The 18,458-nt window shown below is 37.6% G+C and overlaps 2 protein-coding genes across 2 annotated transcripts in view; both read right to left on the bottom strand.

The window, feature by feature from the left end:
- NFKB1 (nuclear factor kappa B subunit 1) overlaps window positions 1-18,458 on the bottom strand; it is a 119,311-nt gene that overhangs the window by 97,762 nt on the left and 3,091 nt on the right. The window lies entirely within an intron of this gene.
- LOC121492689 (SURP and G-patch domain-containing protein 2-like) lies at window positions 6,708-11,580 on the bottom strand. Its single transcript, XM_041757867.1, is given in 8 exon segments — window positions 6,708-7,001; window positions 7,004-7,389; window positions 7,421-7,679; window positions 7,682-8,877; window positions 8,879-8,940; window positions 8,942-9,165; window positions 9,168-10,271; window positions 11,574-11,580. Coding segments are annotated over 8 exon segments (3,291 nt in total). The 3' UTR covers window positions 6,708-6,948.

Raw genomic sequence — 18,458 nt, 5'->3', positions numbered from 1 at the left:
ATCCTACATTGTAGGTACATTGCCACATTCTTCTTTATACCTATCCTTATAACTGTTGAATAAAATGTTTGCATATTTTGCCACTAGGGACATTTGGCAATGTCTGGAGACATTTTTAGCTGTTATACTGGTGGATGATCCTATTGGCATCTAGTGTGTAGAAGGTAGAGATGTTGCTAAACATCTTGTAATGCACAGGACAGCTCTTTATAATGAAGAAATATCTGACCCCAAATGTCAATAACACAACAAAAGAGAAACCCTGATGAATGCCTTCATATGCCAGTACTTTGGTTCACATGTAAAAAGAACTAAAACTTCACTGATTACCTTCCATAAATCAGGAATTATAGCTAGTGCTTCACAATTTAATTTTCACAATATTTCCTGAGAAATATGGTCCCAGATGAGAAAACAGGTTTACAGAGATTAAGTCATTTGCTGAGGTTGACAGAGTAATGCTAGCTAACCTGACTCTACAGACTATGGTTCGTTCATTCACCGAAGAGGCAGATATGATTTTTTTCCTTGACTTACAATTTTATTAATTTTAATACAGCATCTTTGCTCCTGGTCTCCTGCATGTTCAGGTTGGAGTTAGTCTACCTATAGCAGAGCCTGAGAAGGGGAATAGGACTGTGAAAACACATCCAAGTGAGTTCTTCCTGAGACAATAAAATGCGAAGGTGAAAATACCAAACAATCATAGCTCAAGCAATAGTTGCTTTTTATTTTGTTTTGTTTTAAATATCTTCCTTGTTTAATTATAAAGGATAGGAGGAGAATCTAGAGACTCTTTCTAAAATATGTCCATAGAAAACACCATACTCTCTAATGGTATAATAAAAGTATGCATATCTTTAAAACTAAGGTATATTGAAATATTCCTTGAATGCTTTCCTCCTTTCATTAATTTAGTCACTCATTAAAAAAATATTTAGACTTCCTATGTGTCAATTACCAAAGAGAGCAAAGTATACAAGAGTCTACAGTTGTGGTAGATTGAAAGCAATGACCAAACATTCTTTGCAACTCCACCCAACAAATGGTAAAATCTATTTCTCCATCTCTTGAATCTTGGAAGGCCTGTAACTTGCTCTGACCAACAGAATGAGATAGAAGTATGAGTTTTAAATGCAAGCTTCTAGAGGCCTTGCAACAACCATTCCTGCTCTCTTGGAACTTTGCTGCCATGTGAAGAAGCCCGAGCTAGCCCACTGGATGATGAGACATGTGGAGCAGAGAGGTCCTACTGGAGGCCCCTCTAGACCAAACAGCATCAGATGTTAAACAAAAGTCTTCAGAGATCAGCAGAGCCAGCCCAGACCATACAACCTAGAGAGTCCACCAAATTGAGAGAAATAACAAATGTCTGTGTTTTAATTAGCTTTGTGGTAATTTTTCACACAGCAAAAGCTAACCAATGCAACAGTTTAGTAAGGAGGAAGACAAATAGGCAAAAGCAATGCAACATGGTAAGTGTCACAGGAAAAGGAGAGTGTTTAAGGGCATGGGTTAGTTATCTTGGTAATTCAGTAATTACATTTTCTTTGTTAGGGTCCTATTCAGAACCTACTTCCCAGCCCCCACCCCCCACTTTGTACTCATTTTTGCTGTATTTGCTTATTCACTTCCTAATAAAACAAAGGAAACAAGTTCATTAGCCAAAAATACTGTGATGTAAACAGAAATAAAATTAGCAGTATAAAACCTTCAAAATGTAAATATTAATACATTGCTATTAGCTTTAGGCAGTGATACCACTAAAAAACAAAATATAATGCTTTTAATACTTTCAACTCTCTAATAACTAATTAATCATTCCTACAGCAATGGCCCTGCTCTTACCTTCCTAATTTCTGCCAATAAATCACTGTCTCAGGTACTCAGGGTCAAAAGTTCAGTCACCTTTTCTTCCTTTCCCTCTCCTTCTCTCACACATATTCAGTAAATAACCGATCTGCTGATTTCTTCCTTGTATTATTTCTTGTATCTGCCCATCCTTTCCATTCCCACTGTTCATATTTGAGCTTTCACTGCCTCAGTTCTGCATGACAGTAGTAGCCTCCCTACTATTCACCCTTATAAACCCAACAGTCCTCAAACACTCAGCTTATTATATTGCATTAAATTACATTATAAGCGTCATCTATTTCTATATCCTAACCAAAATCCTTTATTATAAGCAGACTGAGCATTCAAAAGTGCCTTGCTCATTTCCACCTTGTATTTTGTTCATGGTAGCCTTGCATCCTGAAATGCCATCTCTCTTACTTAAATATTACCTACTCCTCAAGCTTCGACTCAAATCTGACCCCTGCCCAGAAACCCTGTATTTACTCCATAACCTATAGCTCTGCGGTCCACATAAGGGCTACAAAACTTAAGTGTACTGGTTATTTTACACTTGACAACATACTGCTCTACTACAATTTAACTTTATATAGTTGCCATCTTCTTAAGTGGATATAAATGCCTAAAAAGTAGATATAAAAGCTTTGCTTTTTTGTATCATCAAATTAGTAAATTGTAAGTACTTTTAAAAATTGATATTATATTAATAGTAGGAAACACTGTAATTTCAGATTTGTCAAAATGTGGACTCCTGGCTTCAGTCATGACAGAGTAATGATTATTAAACTTGCCTGACTCAACTGTAAAACTATACAAAATACTTGAAGCAATAGCAGACACTGGACATGGCAACACTTGAGGTGAGCTCTAAATTCACTTTTTGACGGAGTATGTCCCAAACCATGATACAAGGAAGTAGAATTGAAACAGAGAACAGCAATCCCACTCAGCAGGGGTCAGAAATGAGTAATTTACACTGACAAACTGGCTCAGAAATCTGCATACGAGTGACCTCTACTCAACGAATACATATTAAACTGTATTAGTGCAGGACAAGACTCCACCAAGCCTACTAGAAAAACAGCTGCCAGGGATCTAAAAGCTGAACAGAGATTCTGTAAGTTTTGGGAACTTATGAGAAACACTGAAGTTCCAATCATCCAGGGCAAAGAGATAAAGAGATATTACTGAACAATCTGAGCATTTACCTGTGATCCCAGAAAGACCATGCTATGGGAATAAGGGGCATACTCTAGAATAAAGGCTACTCTAAACCCAACTTTATAAAACCAGATGATTCACCAGTAAATTTATTGCCTATTACAACAAAACTCAACACTCAATAAAGGAAGACAAAAATACATACTCTACAATGTGGTACCCACAATGTACTACAAAAAAGGATAAAACATGCAAAGAAGCAAGAAAATATGACTCAAAAGAAAAAAAAATGACACAAATTATGGAATTAGCAACCAATGACTTTAAAACTGTTAATAGCAATACGTCTAAGAATATAAAGGAAAAGATGAACATAATAAATGGATAGGGAATCTTGGAAGATAACTGGAAATAAAAAAGAAAAAGAACCTATGGAAAATTCTAAATCAAAATGGGATTTTACTGGGTGACCTGATCAGCATATTAAACACTATAGAGAAAAGGATCAAAAAACTTGAATATTAGTCAATGTAAACTATCTAAACTGAAACACAGAGAAAAAAGGCAAAAAGAAATTAAGACACTTTCAGTGACCTATGAGACAATACTAGGTGGTCTTTCATATGTGTCACTTAGAGCCCTAGAAAGAGAGAGAAAAAAAATATTTGAAGAAACAATGGCCAAGAATTTTCCAAATTTGGTTTAAAAAAAAAAAAAAACCATAGATCCAAGAATCTCAAAGATCCCCATGTTGGATAAAGACAAAACCATGCTTAGTCATATCACAACCAAACTGATAAAAATTTATTCTAAAGAAAACAATCTTAAAAGCACCCAGGGACAAGGGGGAATAATGATAAGTATGATGGCTGACTTATCAGAAACAATAATGGAAATGTTTAAAAAAAAAAAAAAGATTAGTGCACAGTTCTAAACTTTTTTTTAAATTTTTATTTATTTATGATAGTCACAGAGAGAGAGAGAGAGAGAGAGAGGCAGAGACATAGGCAGAGGGAGAAGCAGGCTCCATGCACCGGGAGCCCGACGTGGGATTCGATCCCGGGTCTCCAGGATCGCGCCCTGGGCCAAAGGCAGGCGCCAAACCGCTGCACCACCCAGGGATCCCCTAGTGTACAGTTCTATACTCAAAAATAACCTTTAAAAATTAAGGTAAAATTGACATTTTTCAAATAAACAACAGCTGAGAGAATTCATCCTCAGGAGGCCTGCAGCCTGTTAAAGAAAGTTCTTCATGCTGAAGGGAAATGATACCAGACAGAAATTTGGATTTACATGAAAGAATGAAAAATGCCAAAGATGATGAAAATGTGGGTAGATATAAGACTTTTTTCTTGTGAGCTATTAAAAAAATATGGTATATTTTGGGTTTTATAACATATGCAGAAGTAAAATGTGTAACAAAAATAGCACAGAGGAAGGGAAAAGGACAAGTGGAAGTACACCACTGTCAAGTTCTTACATTATATATGAAATGTTAAAAGTATTAATTTATGGTTGACTCAAGGATGCATACTATAATCCCCAAAGTAACCGGTTTAAAATACAGCCCATAAAGGAGATGAAATGGAATTTAAAAAACAAACTTATTCAAAAGATGCAGGAAAGGAGGAAAAAACAAAGAACCGATTGCACAAGTAAATAATAATGACCAAGATGTAGCTTAAGCCCAACAATATCAATAATTATATTAAATGGAAATGGACTAAACAGACCAAAAGAAGGTAGAGATGGTCAGACTGGGCAAAACAAAACAAAAACAAAAACAAAAACAAGACTCAAGTATATGGTTCTCACAGAAATTAATATTACACTTTAATATTAAAGACTCCAATAGTTTAAAAGTATCAAGATGGAAAGTTATGACAGTTATACCATGGAAATACTAAATATAAAAAAGCAGGCTATACTAAAATATCAGATACAACAGACTTCAAGAAAGGAAATATTACAAGGGGCAAAGAGAAACATTTCTTAAGAATAAAAGAGTCAATTCATCACAGAGAAGTAATGATCTTAACGTGTATGCATATATTCAGAGCTTCAAAATACAAGAAGCAAAAGTGTCAGAATTAAAGGGAGAAACAAATGTCTACAATTATAGTTAACATTTTTAACACTCCTCTCTCAGTAACTGATGAAAGCAAATCAATAGAACATCATATTCAGTAGTAAAGATATATAGTAAAGATCTAGAAAATGTAGGAACAACATCATCATTAAAACTAAGTGCATGTATAGAACACTCCAATGACTGTGGAAGACACATTCTTTTCAAGTGTACATGAAACATTCATGAAGACAGACCATATGTCAGACCATAAAACAAGTCTCAATAAATTTCAAAGAGGTGAAAGGATATAGATATGTTATCTAAACACAATGAAATTAAATTAGAAACCAATAACAGAGAGATACCTAGAAAATTCTCAAATGCATATAGTTAAGTCAAGATGTTAAACTGGGGGAGGAGGGGAACATACCTCTTAAAATCAATAAAACATAGTAAACATAACCTCTTTCCCTGTATGAGAGCAGCATATAAATTCTTGCTGTATCATGTCCACTGCAACTATGGAGGACAGGGATTTTCTTTAAAAAGATCAGAATGCATTCTAATGTGTTCCACAAGTATCAAACTTTGCCTACGCTTGTATTCTTAATCATAGATGATTAAAATTTATAGGATCAAAGAGATGTTTTGAACATTTTCTAATCATATTATAATTAAATGTCATATATATTAAATGGCAGATTCCATTCTAAGTAAATTTTTAATAGTATGGTAGAATAAAATATGGTGAATCTAAATTTGTATAGCTATAGAAGTTCTCTAAAGATTATAGTAAATTAGATAAAACCTTACATGTTATAACTAAAGTCACTTATGAGATATTGCTGACTTCCACTTCCACATAAAAACCAATTCAATAAGTTTTCTCAAGGTTTGAAGTCTTTCATTTAGATGGCATCAGAAAGAGGTTTGATTTACTATAGATTTCTTCACTAAAAATAAAGTGTGATGGTGGGGGTAGGGAGTGAGGAATAAATAGGTGGAACACAGAGGATTTTTAGGGCAGTGAAAATATTCTTGTATAATATCATAATGATGGATACATGTCATTGTACATTTGTCCAAGCCCACAGAACACACAACATAAAGAATGAACCATATACAAACTATGGACTTCGGGTGCTTACAATGTGTCATTGTAGGTTCATCAACTGCAACAAATGTACCACTCCGATGGGAGATGCTGGTAACAGGGAGACTATGCACAAACAGGGGCAGGGATGTATGGGAAATCTTTGTACCTTACCCTCATTTTGTTGTGAACCTTAAACCACTCTAAAAAATTAAGACTTAATTTAAAAAAATGGAGTACAACCAAATTTTAATATCATCTCTTTCCTTTGTCTTGAACACCATTTTGGAGAATTTGTATTTTCAGATTGAAGAGGAAGTAGATCTCAAAAATTATGAATTAGAGATTAATATTATTTTAATCAGATATAGAAAAAATGATCACGTTCTCTTAAATTTGAGTATGGCAACTTCAATTTGGATTTTCATTTTTATTAATCTTCACATATTGATAAAAGTATATCCTTTATTATTTATTTATTTATTTATTTATTTATTTATTTAGGGGGTTCCTCTACATTTATTGTAACTGCTAAATGATTAACAACATTCACAACTTCTTAGATTAAAAAAAAAGAAGAAAGAAAAAAAAACCAAAAACTTCCATTTTGTAACATCACAAATGTCTTCTAGGTTTTACCAAAGACCAAAAATGCTAAAATTCTCTATATGATTTCCAGTGATGGAAACAAGCCAGAGACAGTAAGCACCCAAAGTGGTAAGTTAGCACTTTCTGGATGCCTGTTGTCCTCATGGAAGAGACCCTGGAACTATTTGTTGGCCCATTTGAATCTGTACATCTGCATCATCCTTTGACGGAACACGTGTCTTCCTTGTGCTCCTGCCTGGCAGCACCTAACGCTTCCCCTTCCGATGCAGTTCCCATGCTGACGGGCTCCCTGGTGCCCTTCCCACAGGAGCCCAGGCCGTGGCCCTCCTTCCAGCCCATCTTCTGCAGCATCTGGAACCCCAGGTTCTTGTCGGTCAGCTTCTGCTGGGTGAAATCAAAATCCTTGGGTTTCTTCTTTTTGGACATGGGACAACCCCGAGGTCTGTCGTAGGCAATTCGAACTGGTTCATGAACTTTGGGTTCCTGGATGAGACGCAGCCTCTCTGGAGCCGGAATCATGCCAACCTTCAAGGACTTGCTACTGACCCTCTTCCGAGGGAAGCAGGCCCCTGAGGTGGCCTGTGATAGGGCAGGTGCAAGGCCATGGGGGGGGGGGGCTGCCCTTATAGACCTCGGACTTAGCAGCCCCTCCTGGTTGCCTGGAGGCCCCTCTAGGAGTGGAGGCCTCTTCGGTCCCCTCCTCATCCTCATCTTCCTCGTCTTCATCATCCTCCTCAGGCATCACCTCTGGGCTTTCCAACTCAGCCTCATGCTGAGGGGGCTCATCTTCAAACTCTTCTTCCCCTTCCATGGGATCAAGGGGGCTCTCTTGAGAATCAGTGCTCTCACTGGTGTGGAGGTTCAGTGGAGATGATGAAAAACAAATTGACGGCATAGTTCAAATACTTTCTTTCGATAGAATTTGAAGGCTGAACTATTTTGGTCATGGAGAAACCACAAGTCAGGGTTGTCAGTACTGTTTTCTATGCTGAATTGTTCAATTTCTGGTTCCATCCGAGCAACAAATCTGGCCAGTTTCTCTGCAGTCTCCATTGTCTTCATGTCAACGTCGGTAGATGGGCAGGAAGAGGAGGATTGAGGAGCTTCAGGGACTTCCGCTCCTGCTGGCTTGGGGGATAGGCCCAGGACTTCTGGGCTGGGGTCCCCAAGAGAGGGTCCAACTGGGTCAGGTGGGCAGTCCTTGACAGTATCATTTCCATCTGGCTGGGACAGCTTTCCCTGCAATGAACCTGGAGCCTGCTGGCCATGGTGTTTCAGTCTGGTGCTTGAGGAGAGGAGGGTCTGGGTCCCAGTGGTTGCTTTCCTCACCTTCCAGCCCCGAAGCCGTTGAGTGTGGAGCAGCCCCCGCTGGAGGCCTGGGAGGAGCCTCTTCTTGAGGCTCCGGATTGTCCAAGCATACAGCATGGCCCAGACCGCACACTCTGCTGCTGTTGGCTTTTGATCTGCTCCTGGCAAGGTGTGGCTCATCCGCTGCATTTCTGCCAGCTTCAATTTGTAGTATTTATACTCCAGACTACTGTCATCAGACAAAAACCAGTAAGCAGGGTCCTCCTTGAGAAGAGCTCTCTCTTTGGGAGATAGGCTGCCTCTCACAATACGAGTGACCAGCTGATTGATGGTATCCACCACCTTGTGATCCGCTCGCTGGGGGACAGCATCATTGACACCACTCAGAGACTTGGCCTGAATTTTGGGTTTGGTAGGAGGAACAACTTTCTCCTCATCTTGGGTAGGCTCAGGTTCAGCTTTCTTGACCTGAAATGGACACCCACTGGTGACCAGCCAGGCCTTCAGGTGATCGATGTATTCTCTCCCAAACAGAGTAGAGTCCTCAAAATTTGGAAATGCAGCAGGAGAGGGAGCTATATCTTGGAAGCCAACAGCTTCTAAGATTTTCTCTTGCCTGAAAGAAGAGGCCAAGGAGAAAATCTGTCCCAAAAGGGCTAAAGACTTCTGGCAGAGAGAATTGGTGGTCTCCAGGGCAATAGCCAAGTCCAGGGGGTTACTGAGGGTTTTCATCTTGACACTCAGCTCATAGGCATTGCAAGCCATGAGCAGGGGTGTGACACTTCAGAAGGCGGTCTTGAAGCCTCATTATGTACTTGTCAAAAGGCTTTATGATTTCAAAAAAAGCAATTTTTGGTCTTCACAGCACCTTTGTCTAAAAGCATGTTTTAAAACTCATTATCAACTCTGGGTGTTTTCAAAGCAGAGTGCTTTAAAAATTTGATCGTAAAAAAGCAAAAATTTTTGTGCTCTGGTTTTAAGGAGCGTTTGAATGAAGCGAGCATTTTAGCACAGGTTTTGGTTTCAAGTTCAAAGAGCGTCTGGAAAAGCTGAGAAAATTTAACATCATTTTTATGGTGTGGAATCCTGCCCATTTGATTATTTCTATCCCAAATCTTGAAAAAACATCAGACTTATCTATGAGGTTGAAGCTCATCTTTCTTCTGGGAAGCCGAATATCCTTCAGATTGAGCCCCAAAGGGATCTGAGTGGGAAACTGGATATCTTCTGTTCCTGGGTTTGTCCCCAGGGTCACATCAGGACTTGAGGTGGTTTTCTGGATTTGGTTGGTGCCCTGAGTTTTGGGAGTAATACGATTTACAGTGGGTACCTTCTTCGTGCTCACACTTCTTAGTGTGACAAGTTTACCAACTCCCCCTTTAGATGGGAGCAGACCCTGAGTCTCTCCCTTTCCTAAAAGGATCCCTTCCTGGTCAACGATGTTTAGACCTCGGCCTCTGCCCTGGGCTTGGCCACTGCCCCTGAGCACAGAGTCTGTGTCCCCTGGACAGTCCACATTGTAATCCCGACTTTTTTGCTTCAAACACTCTTTCTCAATCAGCCTAGAGGAACCAAAGTCCCCAAGCAGTGCAGAAGGACCAAAATTACACTCCTGTGACAAAGGGGATTCTTGAGAAACGGGGTGGCCAAAGTCTTGTTCCCAAGAGCCACGGAGTGCAAATTTCCAATCCTGAGAACGGAAATGTCCCAATTTCCGGTGGCCAAAAACTTGGTCTCGGGAATCAGGGTGGGAAAATTCCAGATCCTGGCCACACTCTTTGCGAAAGTAGTTGTCTTCACTTACAGAAGGATTGCTTGATCTGAAGGAAGGTCCTGGAAATACATCACCTCTCAAGCTTTCTCTCCCAGTGTCTCGAGGGTGGGCTACAGATCCAGCCAGAGTGTATCTGCTGTCACTAGGAATGTCATCATACATATCTGCCCTTGCTCTTGGGACTGTTCTTAGAAGATCTGGAGCTTTAAACTGAAGAGCTTCACCTACAGCCTCACCACTGGGGTCCATGTGATATTGGTTAGCTTTTTCTTGCAATACAGCATCAAAAGTCTCCTGTGCAATTCGCCTAGCTGCCTTGTTTCTCTGACCCCAAACCCACCACGCCCGGAGCCGACCCCCAGCCCCCAGCTGCCGCCTCAGGCTCCTCACCCGCAAGGCGGCTGGGGGGGGGGGGGGCTCCTTTATGTTTTAAATGAAAAGGATTAATTAAGTGAACCATCAATACTTGCTTGGTTCTACAGATATGGTGACAATTGGTCTGGAGGAAGAAAAGCATTTCCTTGAAGAAATAAGCACAACGGTGACCTTCCAATTGCACATACACATAAATGATGATTTACAAGCATCAAAATCAGGCCTGATATGGGAAACTTCAGTCCTTAATTTAGTTATGAAGGCATTTCCACATTGACCATTCACAGAGATAAATCCTTCAATTTATGCAGATGTCAATGTATAAAGTGAACAGGAAGAAAAAAATGAACTACATTCTCTTCCATGTCTGATATGGTCTGATGTGAATACTTCTTTCTCCCGTGACTCTTTGTCAGTGACCTTGACTTCTGGGCAATAAAAAATAGTAGAATAAAGTGTGAGTTAATTTACTCACACTCAAAAATGACAAATTAACATGAAAGTGTGATTTGTTTATATTTTTACTAACATATTTTGTTTAGTGATTAAAGTCTCAAGTGAACTGACCTAAGGGCTTTTAACCACAAGTTCATACTTGTGTGAAGCTCATTATTAGCACCTTGGAGCAATGAATTCATTCAGTCAATTCTCAATTTTATGTAGATGAACTTCTACGTGGACTTATGGACTCAACATGCATATAGTCCTAAAGTCATTAGTGAAACCTTTTATTTTTATATTTTGTAAGATATTTATTTATTTATTTGACAGAGAGAGACCAAACAAGCAGGGGGAGGGGTAGAGTGAGAGGGAGAAGCAGGCTCCCGTCTGTGCAGGGAAACTATGTGGGGCTCAACCCCAGGACCCTGGGACCCTGACCTGAGCCAAAGGCAGACACACAATGGACTGAGCCACCCGGGCGCCCCTAGTGAAACCTTTCATATGACAGTGAAGTAGGGTAGACGGTCCTGAAATAGGTTTTTCAGGGTACTGGTAACATTCTTTCTAGAGCACCACCTAAGTTAAGTGTATTCACTTTGAGGTAAATCATTAAAGCTGTACTCTTATGATTAATGCAATCTTTTACTTATGTGATTTTTCAATTTAAAAAAGGCTAATGTAAACAGAAAAATTTTAAAACTGAAAACATGACATGATCTAAGCTCTGCGAAATTATGGATTTCTGTCTTGTTCAGTTTTCCAATGTCTAGTACCTGGCACATGTAAAGGACTCAACATATATTCAAACGAACAATGGCTAAAAAAGAAATCCTACTATGCAAACACAGACGAGCTCCTATAAGAAAGCAAAGATTCCCCTACCTTACCTCTCATCTCCAATCCTGCTTTTCAGAGTGACTTTTTAACACTTTTAACTCTCTTTTTGGTTTTCCTGGGTGTTTTTTCATATTTCCAAATACTATGTTTATGTCTTTTTTCTTCATTTGTCTATTTTAGACATTATGCTCTTGTTCTGACACATAGAACTCACAATACCATCATTTTCCTTTTTTTTCCTCCTCTAACTATAGCTAAAATGAATGAGAAGTTGAACCCATTTAGAGTTAAAATACTGAATTTTATATTCAATTTCTGTATCCAGCTTGTCCTCAATTTCTTTGGAGAAATATGAATGTAAGTTCATAGCAGAGATTAATTATTAAGCAAAAGATGCAACCCCAGAAACACCTGAAGCCAGAAAGAAACTAGACTGAGACCATAAATGATAACTAATAACCCCAAAATGAACAGTTCCTTATATTATCATAATGACAAGAATTGTCTTTGTACCTTTCCACATACATTTTTCTTAAGGTGACCTGTCTCAATAAAGCAAGAAAATCTCAAGTCTTCCAAATAATACTACTCTATCAAAGAAACAAATAATTTTAGAACTAGATGGTTTAGTCTAACCCTTTCATTTTTATAACAGAGAAAATGAGACCCAGAGAAGTTAGTTTGCCCAGAGCCACAGAGCTTAATCAATAGCTACCTAGTCAATATCTGCTGACATTCCATCTAGTTATTTACTTACTCATTTAGCAAACTTACTGGGTGCTATGCAAAGAAAAAGTAAGATGAAATACCTGTCCTCAAGATATTTTCTGTCTCGAAAACATAAGAAGTCAAGAGAACACAGATTGGGGGGCACATAACTGTTCATGGAGACGTCAGGGAGAATGGATAGTAGAGAGAGAGAAAGGATGTCTGAACCACCCCTGAAGGTTGAGTAGTTGGCTAGGGAGGAAAGGACACTCCTCACATAGGGAATGTGTATGCAGAGGCATTGAAAATGAGAAAACACAGTGGATAAGGAAATGAAAATTGATGTGGATGATTTGAGAAATAGGGGATTGGTGAAGAGCAAGAGTGGGAGGCGAGCTGTGCAGAATCAGCTTGTGAAGACAACAAGAGATTCATTTCAGAAATATAAAGATTATGACATGGGCAGCCCCAGGGGCGCAGTGGGTTTAGCCGCCGCCTGCAGCCCGGGGTGTGATCCCGGAGACCCAGGATCGAGTCCCACATCGGGCTCCTTGCATGGAGCCTGCTTCTCCCTCTGCCTGTGTTTCTGCCTCTCTCTCTCTCTGTGTCTCTCATGAATAAATAAAATCTTAAAAAAAAATATAAAGATTATGACATGATCAGACTTGTACTTTAGAAAGCTGACCTTTATGCTGGAATGAAAGATGGAATAGAAGGAGATAGTGAATGAATCAGGAGACAATGCAAAAATGAAAGTCATAAATTCAGTGAGGAAGGGATGGATTCTGGGTATGAGGAAGAGGCTGAATTAACAGAACTTGATGATTGGAGGAGATAAGTGAGTATGCATAAAGAATAGTTTCCTAGATTTCTGGCATAAGGAAACTACTGAATGGATCACAGTGGGCTAACATCTGCATTTCTTTTTTTCTTTTTAAGATTTTATTTATTTATTCATGAGAGACACAGAGACAGGCAGAGACATAGGCAGAGGGAGAGGCAGGCTCCCTGTGGGGAGCCTGATGGGAGACTCAATCCCAGGACTTGAGGATAACCACCTGAGCCAAAGGCAGATGCTCAATCACTGAGCCATCCAGGTGTTCCTAAAAACTTAATTTCTTAATGTGTGTGTGTTGGGCTGAGGGCTTGCAATTTGGTAAATGAGGATGACGCTAAATTTGATACTGACATACTGATGGGGATATCTATATGAAGATATTTAAGTGACTCAGCAATAAAATTATTTTCTGTGGCTTCCTTTGAATGACTGGGTTCCTTCAGTTTAACAAATATTTAGTAAATATAGCACAACTGCTCCCCAAGTCATCCATCTTTTTCAACACAGGATTGGACTACCTTTCTAATTCCTATTTGGCTATTTCAGTAGACTTTCTAAGAGAAATGGGATACTTTCCCTGACTATCATAAAAAGAACTTGAGCATAAATTACTGCTGAGGTAATGTTTCAAAATAGGAACTATTAAGATGTTCTAAGATGTGCTTGTTAAATTCATTTAAATGACTAAAATGGGAAATTGGGTAAAGACATGAAGAGAAACCATAAAGATATTTTATCAAATGAATGCTATGTCATGACATGAGAGCAAGGAAATACATTTAATTGTTAAACACATGCTTTTAAATTTCCCAGGTGTGCTGAGGTTTCCTTAATCACAACTGATTTCTTTCTTTCTTTTTTTTTTTTTTAAAGATTGTATTTATTTATGAGAGACACAGAGAGAGAGAGAGAGGCAGAGACACAGGCAGAGGGAGAAGCAGGCTCCATGCACCGGGAGCCCGACGTGGGATTCGATCCCGGGTCTCCAGGATCACGCCCTGGGCCAAAGGCAGGCGCTAAACCACTGCGCCACCCAGGGATCCCAATCACAACTGATTTCTAAAATATTTTAGGAATGAGGGGGAAATAATCATTGTTTTCAATTAATCAAAAAAAGGATAATCCACAGATGAATGCCTATAAAAATGTTCTTTTTCAATCTCTCTTTTCATTATGACCTCTCCTTTTCATCCATGGTACAGAGAATTTATTCTTTTCTCTGGAATTCTGATTCATTTTCTAGGTTATTTTTCTTGTTCATATTCAAGTCAGTAATAAAGTTCAAGATCTAATTTTATAGAGAACACTCCCACTAAGTCCTTACCTATGCTTTCATTATCCTTGATTGTGACCAAATCTTTGAGACTTATAGGTTTAAAACACACACACACACACACACACACACACAAATACTTAACTTACATACCTTACTATATGTTAACTTCATAATGAATGAATTAAATAATATAGTATGGGATTCGCTCTGGTTTTGGTTCATTTTATCCATCTCCAACAAAAAGTATTTTCCTAGGCTTCTTGGTTTGCTTGAAATCAGCAGTATGAACACATTTTATAAAATAATCTTTTCTAGGCACCTGGGTGGCTCAGCTGCTTAAGCATCTGACTCTTGATTTTGGTTCAGGTCATGATCTCCCGGTTGTGAGATCCAGCCCTGCATCAAGCTCCGTACTGGACATGGAGCCTGCTTAAGATGCTCTCTCTCTCTCCCTTTGCCCCACTGCACACCCCTCCATTAAAAAAATATATATACACATATATATATTATTTTTGACTGCCTAGATTCTGTATTAAATTTTAATTTTATATAAACCAATGGTTTTGTGTATTCCCTCAAGTACTTTTCTGAATATCCAACAGAACTAAAAACATCCAGTTTATTTTAAAATCCAGTTTAATTTTTATTCTTTATCTTCTTCATGTTTCTTCCTACTTTAAATTTCCTCTGTATAAACAGCCATTCATACTCCTTCCAACCTTTTGTATTACCTTTAACTTTCTAAGCCATGAAAGTGCTTATATTATTGAGAGAGCATTACACAAAATGCTATAAATTGTAAGGGATTCTTTTCCTTTCACCTCACCACCATACCTAGCCCCTATTTAAAAGAAAAAAAAATACTGAAGTTTATAAACCAAGTCTTAATGATCAAACACCAATAAATACTTAAATCCTAAAAAAACAAACTTATAATTAAGAACTAGCAAACAAATTCTTCAACTATCAATAAGATATGAGGAATTCAAGTTAAAACATTAAAAAAATAGTCATTCTCTCCATTCCTAAAATTCTTGTCTGGGAAGGCATATTTTCTAAGACAATCAAGTAACTTCTTCTCACTATTTGAATGAATAGCAGGTGTGGACACAGGACCAATAGGCAGGTAGACTGATTAGGGAGTCCGTCATCATTTTTTTTTCTTCTTTCATGCTTGATATATGTTAGAATTGATTTCTGGAGATAAAAACTGACTTCTGGAGGGAGAGATATGTCCTGACATTGAAATAGAGTGTAATATGTTTAGTCCAAATCACATGATAAACAATAATAACAAGTTTTTAAAATGACTGCTATATTGACAAAATTCATTATAGCAACTGAATTTTCTTTAATGTTAAATGCTTTCTATAGAAGTGTGTTTAACTTTATGCAGGTTTTGTATTTTTTTAGTTGAAGTTAGAAAAAAGACAATCTTGCCTACAAAAACTCATATCAAAAGCCTTAAACCTAAGGAAAATCCAGAGCTTTATTTTTCAGGATGGAATATATGAATTGTCCATAGATTTTTGACTAATACAGTAAAGCTAAGGACATTAGTTTTGTGTTTTTGTTTATGCTTCTCTTTATGCCTAGGAGCTGTAGACTGAGCTGATTATGTAATGGAACGCAGCAGAACGTATCCTCTGCAACTTCTTGCAGGGAAACTTCAGGCAAGGTAGTCGGATTATTTTATTATTTTAACTTACAAATTGCTGCAGGGAGTACTTTTCAACAATAACAGGTTTACAGTGGACTTACATATAAGTAAACATTTAGTTTCTTTTGCAGTTTGTTGGCAACAATAAAAATGATTACACATATAAATATTTGTAAACAACTTTTAAATTTAATTTTTAAAACCTGAAAGTATGTTGGTAAGTGATTCAAAGACAGGTGAGTGTCAGAACAAGAATTAGGTGGGCAGCAAAACACAGTGGACCAAAATCAGCAATTTCCAATAAAATGGTTCTAACTCTCCCTGGGGTCAGGTCACCAGGACTGGGAGTGCTGGCATTGTATTCTTTTCTGGTCTGGATGGTAGATTTCATAAATTGTGTCCACAGACAATACATGGTTAGATTTAGAGTTTTAAGGACAGTTTTCTGAAAATGCTACGAGTGAAAAATAATCAACCAAACCCTGACATGGGTCCTGGGTATTGCAAAATCACTAAAGTATGAAAGTGGAAAATACAATAAACCTTACTAACTGCCTGCTTGTTCCTAAGATTTCCTGCTAGTAACTATTTCCCCTCAGTTTTTTATAGGTGGTAAGTATTTAATTCTGGATGGCTTAACTTATTTTGTTTTCACTTTTTAATTGATTAATTTAGATAGGCTTTAACAAGCTTTGGATTACAAAGAAGTGCATGTAGCATTGTTTCCTTTTTTAGATACTAATGTTGAAATTACAGTTTCAATGGAGAAATTCTAGAGTAGCCAAAAAAGTCAAATTTATTTACTTGCTTAGGCACCTTTTATCATTTCAATTACTTTATTACCCTGCTTCATAAGTGCCTCTAAAACCTGGAAACTAAAAGCCATTTTCTTTTCCAGTTCATAAACTCCTCTTTCAGAATGAAATGCTTTCCTTTTGAAAGGCACTGGGTACTTTTTAATAAGCTCCTTGTTCTAGTAAACTTCAAGTAATCTTTAGATAAGAATATAATATCTAGAAGCCATAACTAGATTTTGGTTTCTTTCTTCCCTAAAGGCAAGGCAAAATAGTGTAATTTTTGTTCCTTACAGAAAACAGCTGTCTTATTTTTGAACAAAGAAAACTTATGCCATTCCTTCACTCGAAAAATAGTTATTGATGACCTACTAGGTACCAACAAATACAATGCTGAATATCAGATATTGCTTTGTCAGTGTAAATTAGATATGATCTCTTTTTGGCTGGAACTATAGGATTTTTATTCTTTCAGATAGTTCTTTTCTTCTCCTTTCTATTATCTTAAAAAATAATTAGAATAGGCCATATAGTCTTTATATTCTTCTTTAAAGCTCTACTGGTCAGAATCTTTTTTCACCATTTAAAGAACTTGAGTATCTATTGAAAGTATGGGTCAGAATAAAAGCTGGTTGTAAGATTTTTGGCCTAATGGTGAAATATAAAGTAATAAGCCAATTTGTAATCCATTTCATTATTCTAATTTCAAAAATAGGCAGCAAATTAAAGCAGTTCATGAAACTTGTACTACTGATAATTAAATCTATGAGTTACTACAGAAAAATAAGGAAAATAATTAATTGATTTAAGATTTATAATGCAATGATATTTTTATAATTAACACTCTAAATTAAATATTTTAATTCATAATCTACTCTTAAAGATTCTGTAATCTTTAACAAATGACATCTTATACTACTTTTATGTAAAACTGTTAGGCCTGGGCAGCCCAGGTGGCTCAGCAGTTTAGCACCGCCTTCAGCCCACCGCCTGATCCTGGAGTCACAGGATGGAGTCCCAAGTCAGGCTCCCTGCACGGAGCCTGCTTCCCCCTCTGCCTGTGTCTCTGCCTTTCTCTCTCTCTCTCTCTCTCTCTCTCTTTCTCTGTGTGTGTGTCTCTCATGAATAAATAAATAAAATCTTTAAAGAAATAAAATAAAACTGTTAGGCTTTAAATTATCTGTAGTGAAGCAATAAAATATTATTTCACAACTTATTTCTAAACTATTAGTTGATTTTCAAGGGTAGGTCTGTCAACCTCAACCAAAATATAAAAGACAGCTCAGTAATTTGTACCTAGGAACACTCTCTCAAATATAGCAGAGACCAAAGGTACAAAGCAAGTTTATCATCATGAGAAGAACGCTATCTTTTTTCCAATAGTGAGACACTAGAGACTCATTAATGAAATATTACAAACAGTCTCAGTTACGTTACTCTACTAACTCTACCAAATTATATGGCTTGAAATATTAATCTTTATTGTTTTAAAAAAAAAAAAAGTCAAGGAGCCAAACTAACTTGTAGGCTGTGTCACAAGTCTAAACATTCCTTCCTAAGGCTGAATGCTTCTAGTTCTTGAAAATCCTCAAGGTCCTCCTAGAAATGACAGGGTCAACTCAGAGGGGTATATATGCTTCTGATGGTTTAGCTGCTCAC

Source organism: Vulpes lagopus, chromosome 6 (assembly GCF_018345385.1).
Source record: "Vulpes lagopus strain Blue_001 chromosome 6, ASM1834538v1, whole genome shotgun sequence".
In the NCBI taxonomy this organism is placed as follows: Eukaryota; Metazoa; Chordata; class Mammalia; order Carnivora; family Canidae; genus Vulpes; species Vulpes lagopus.
Note: the sequence above shows the minus strand (reverse complement) of the source record. Positions and strands in the feature narration are given on the sequence as shown.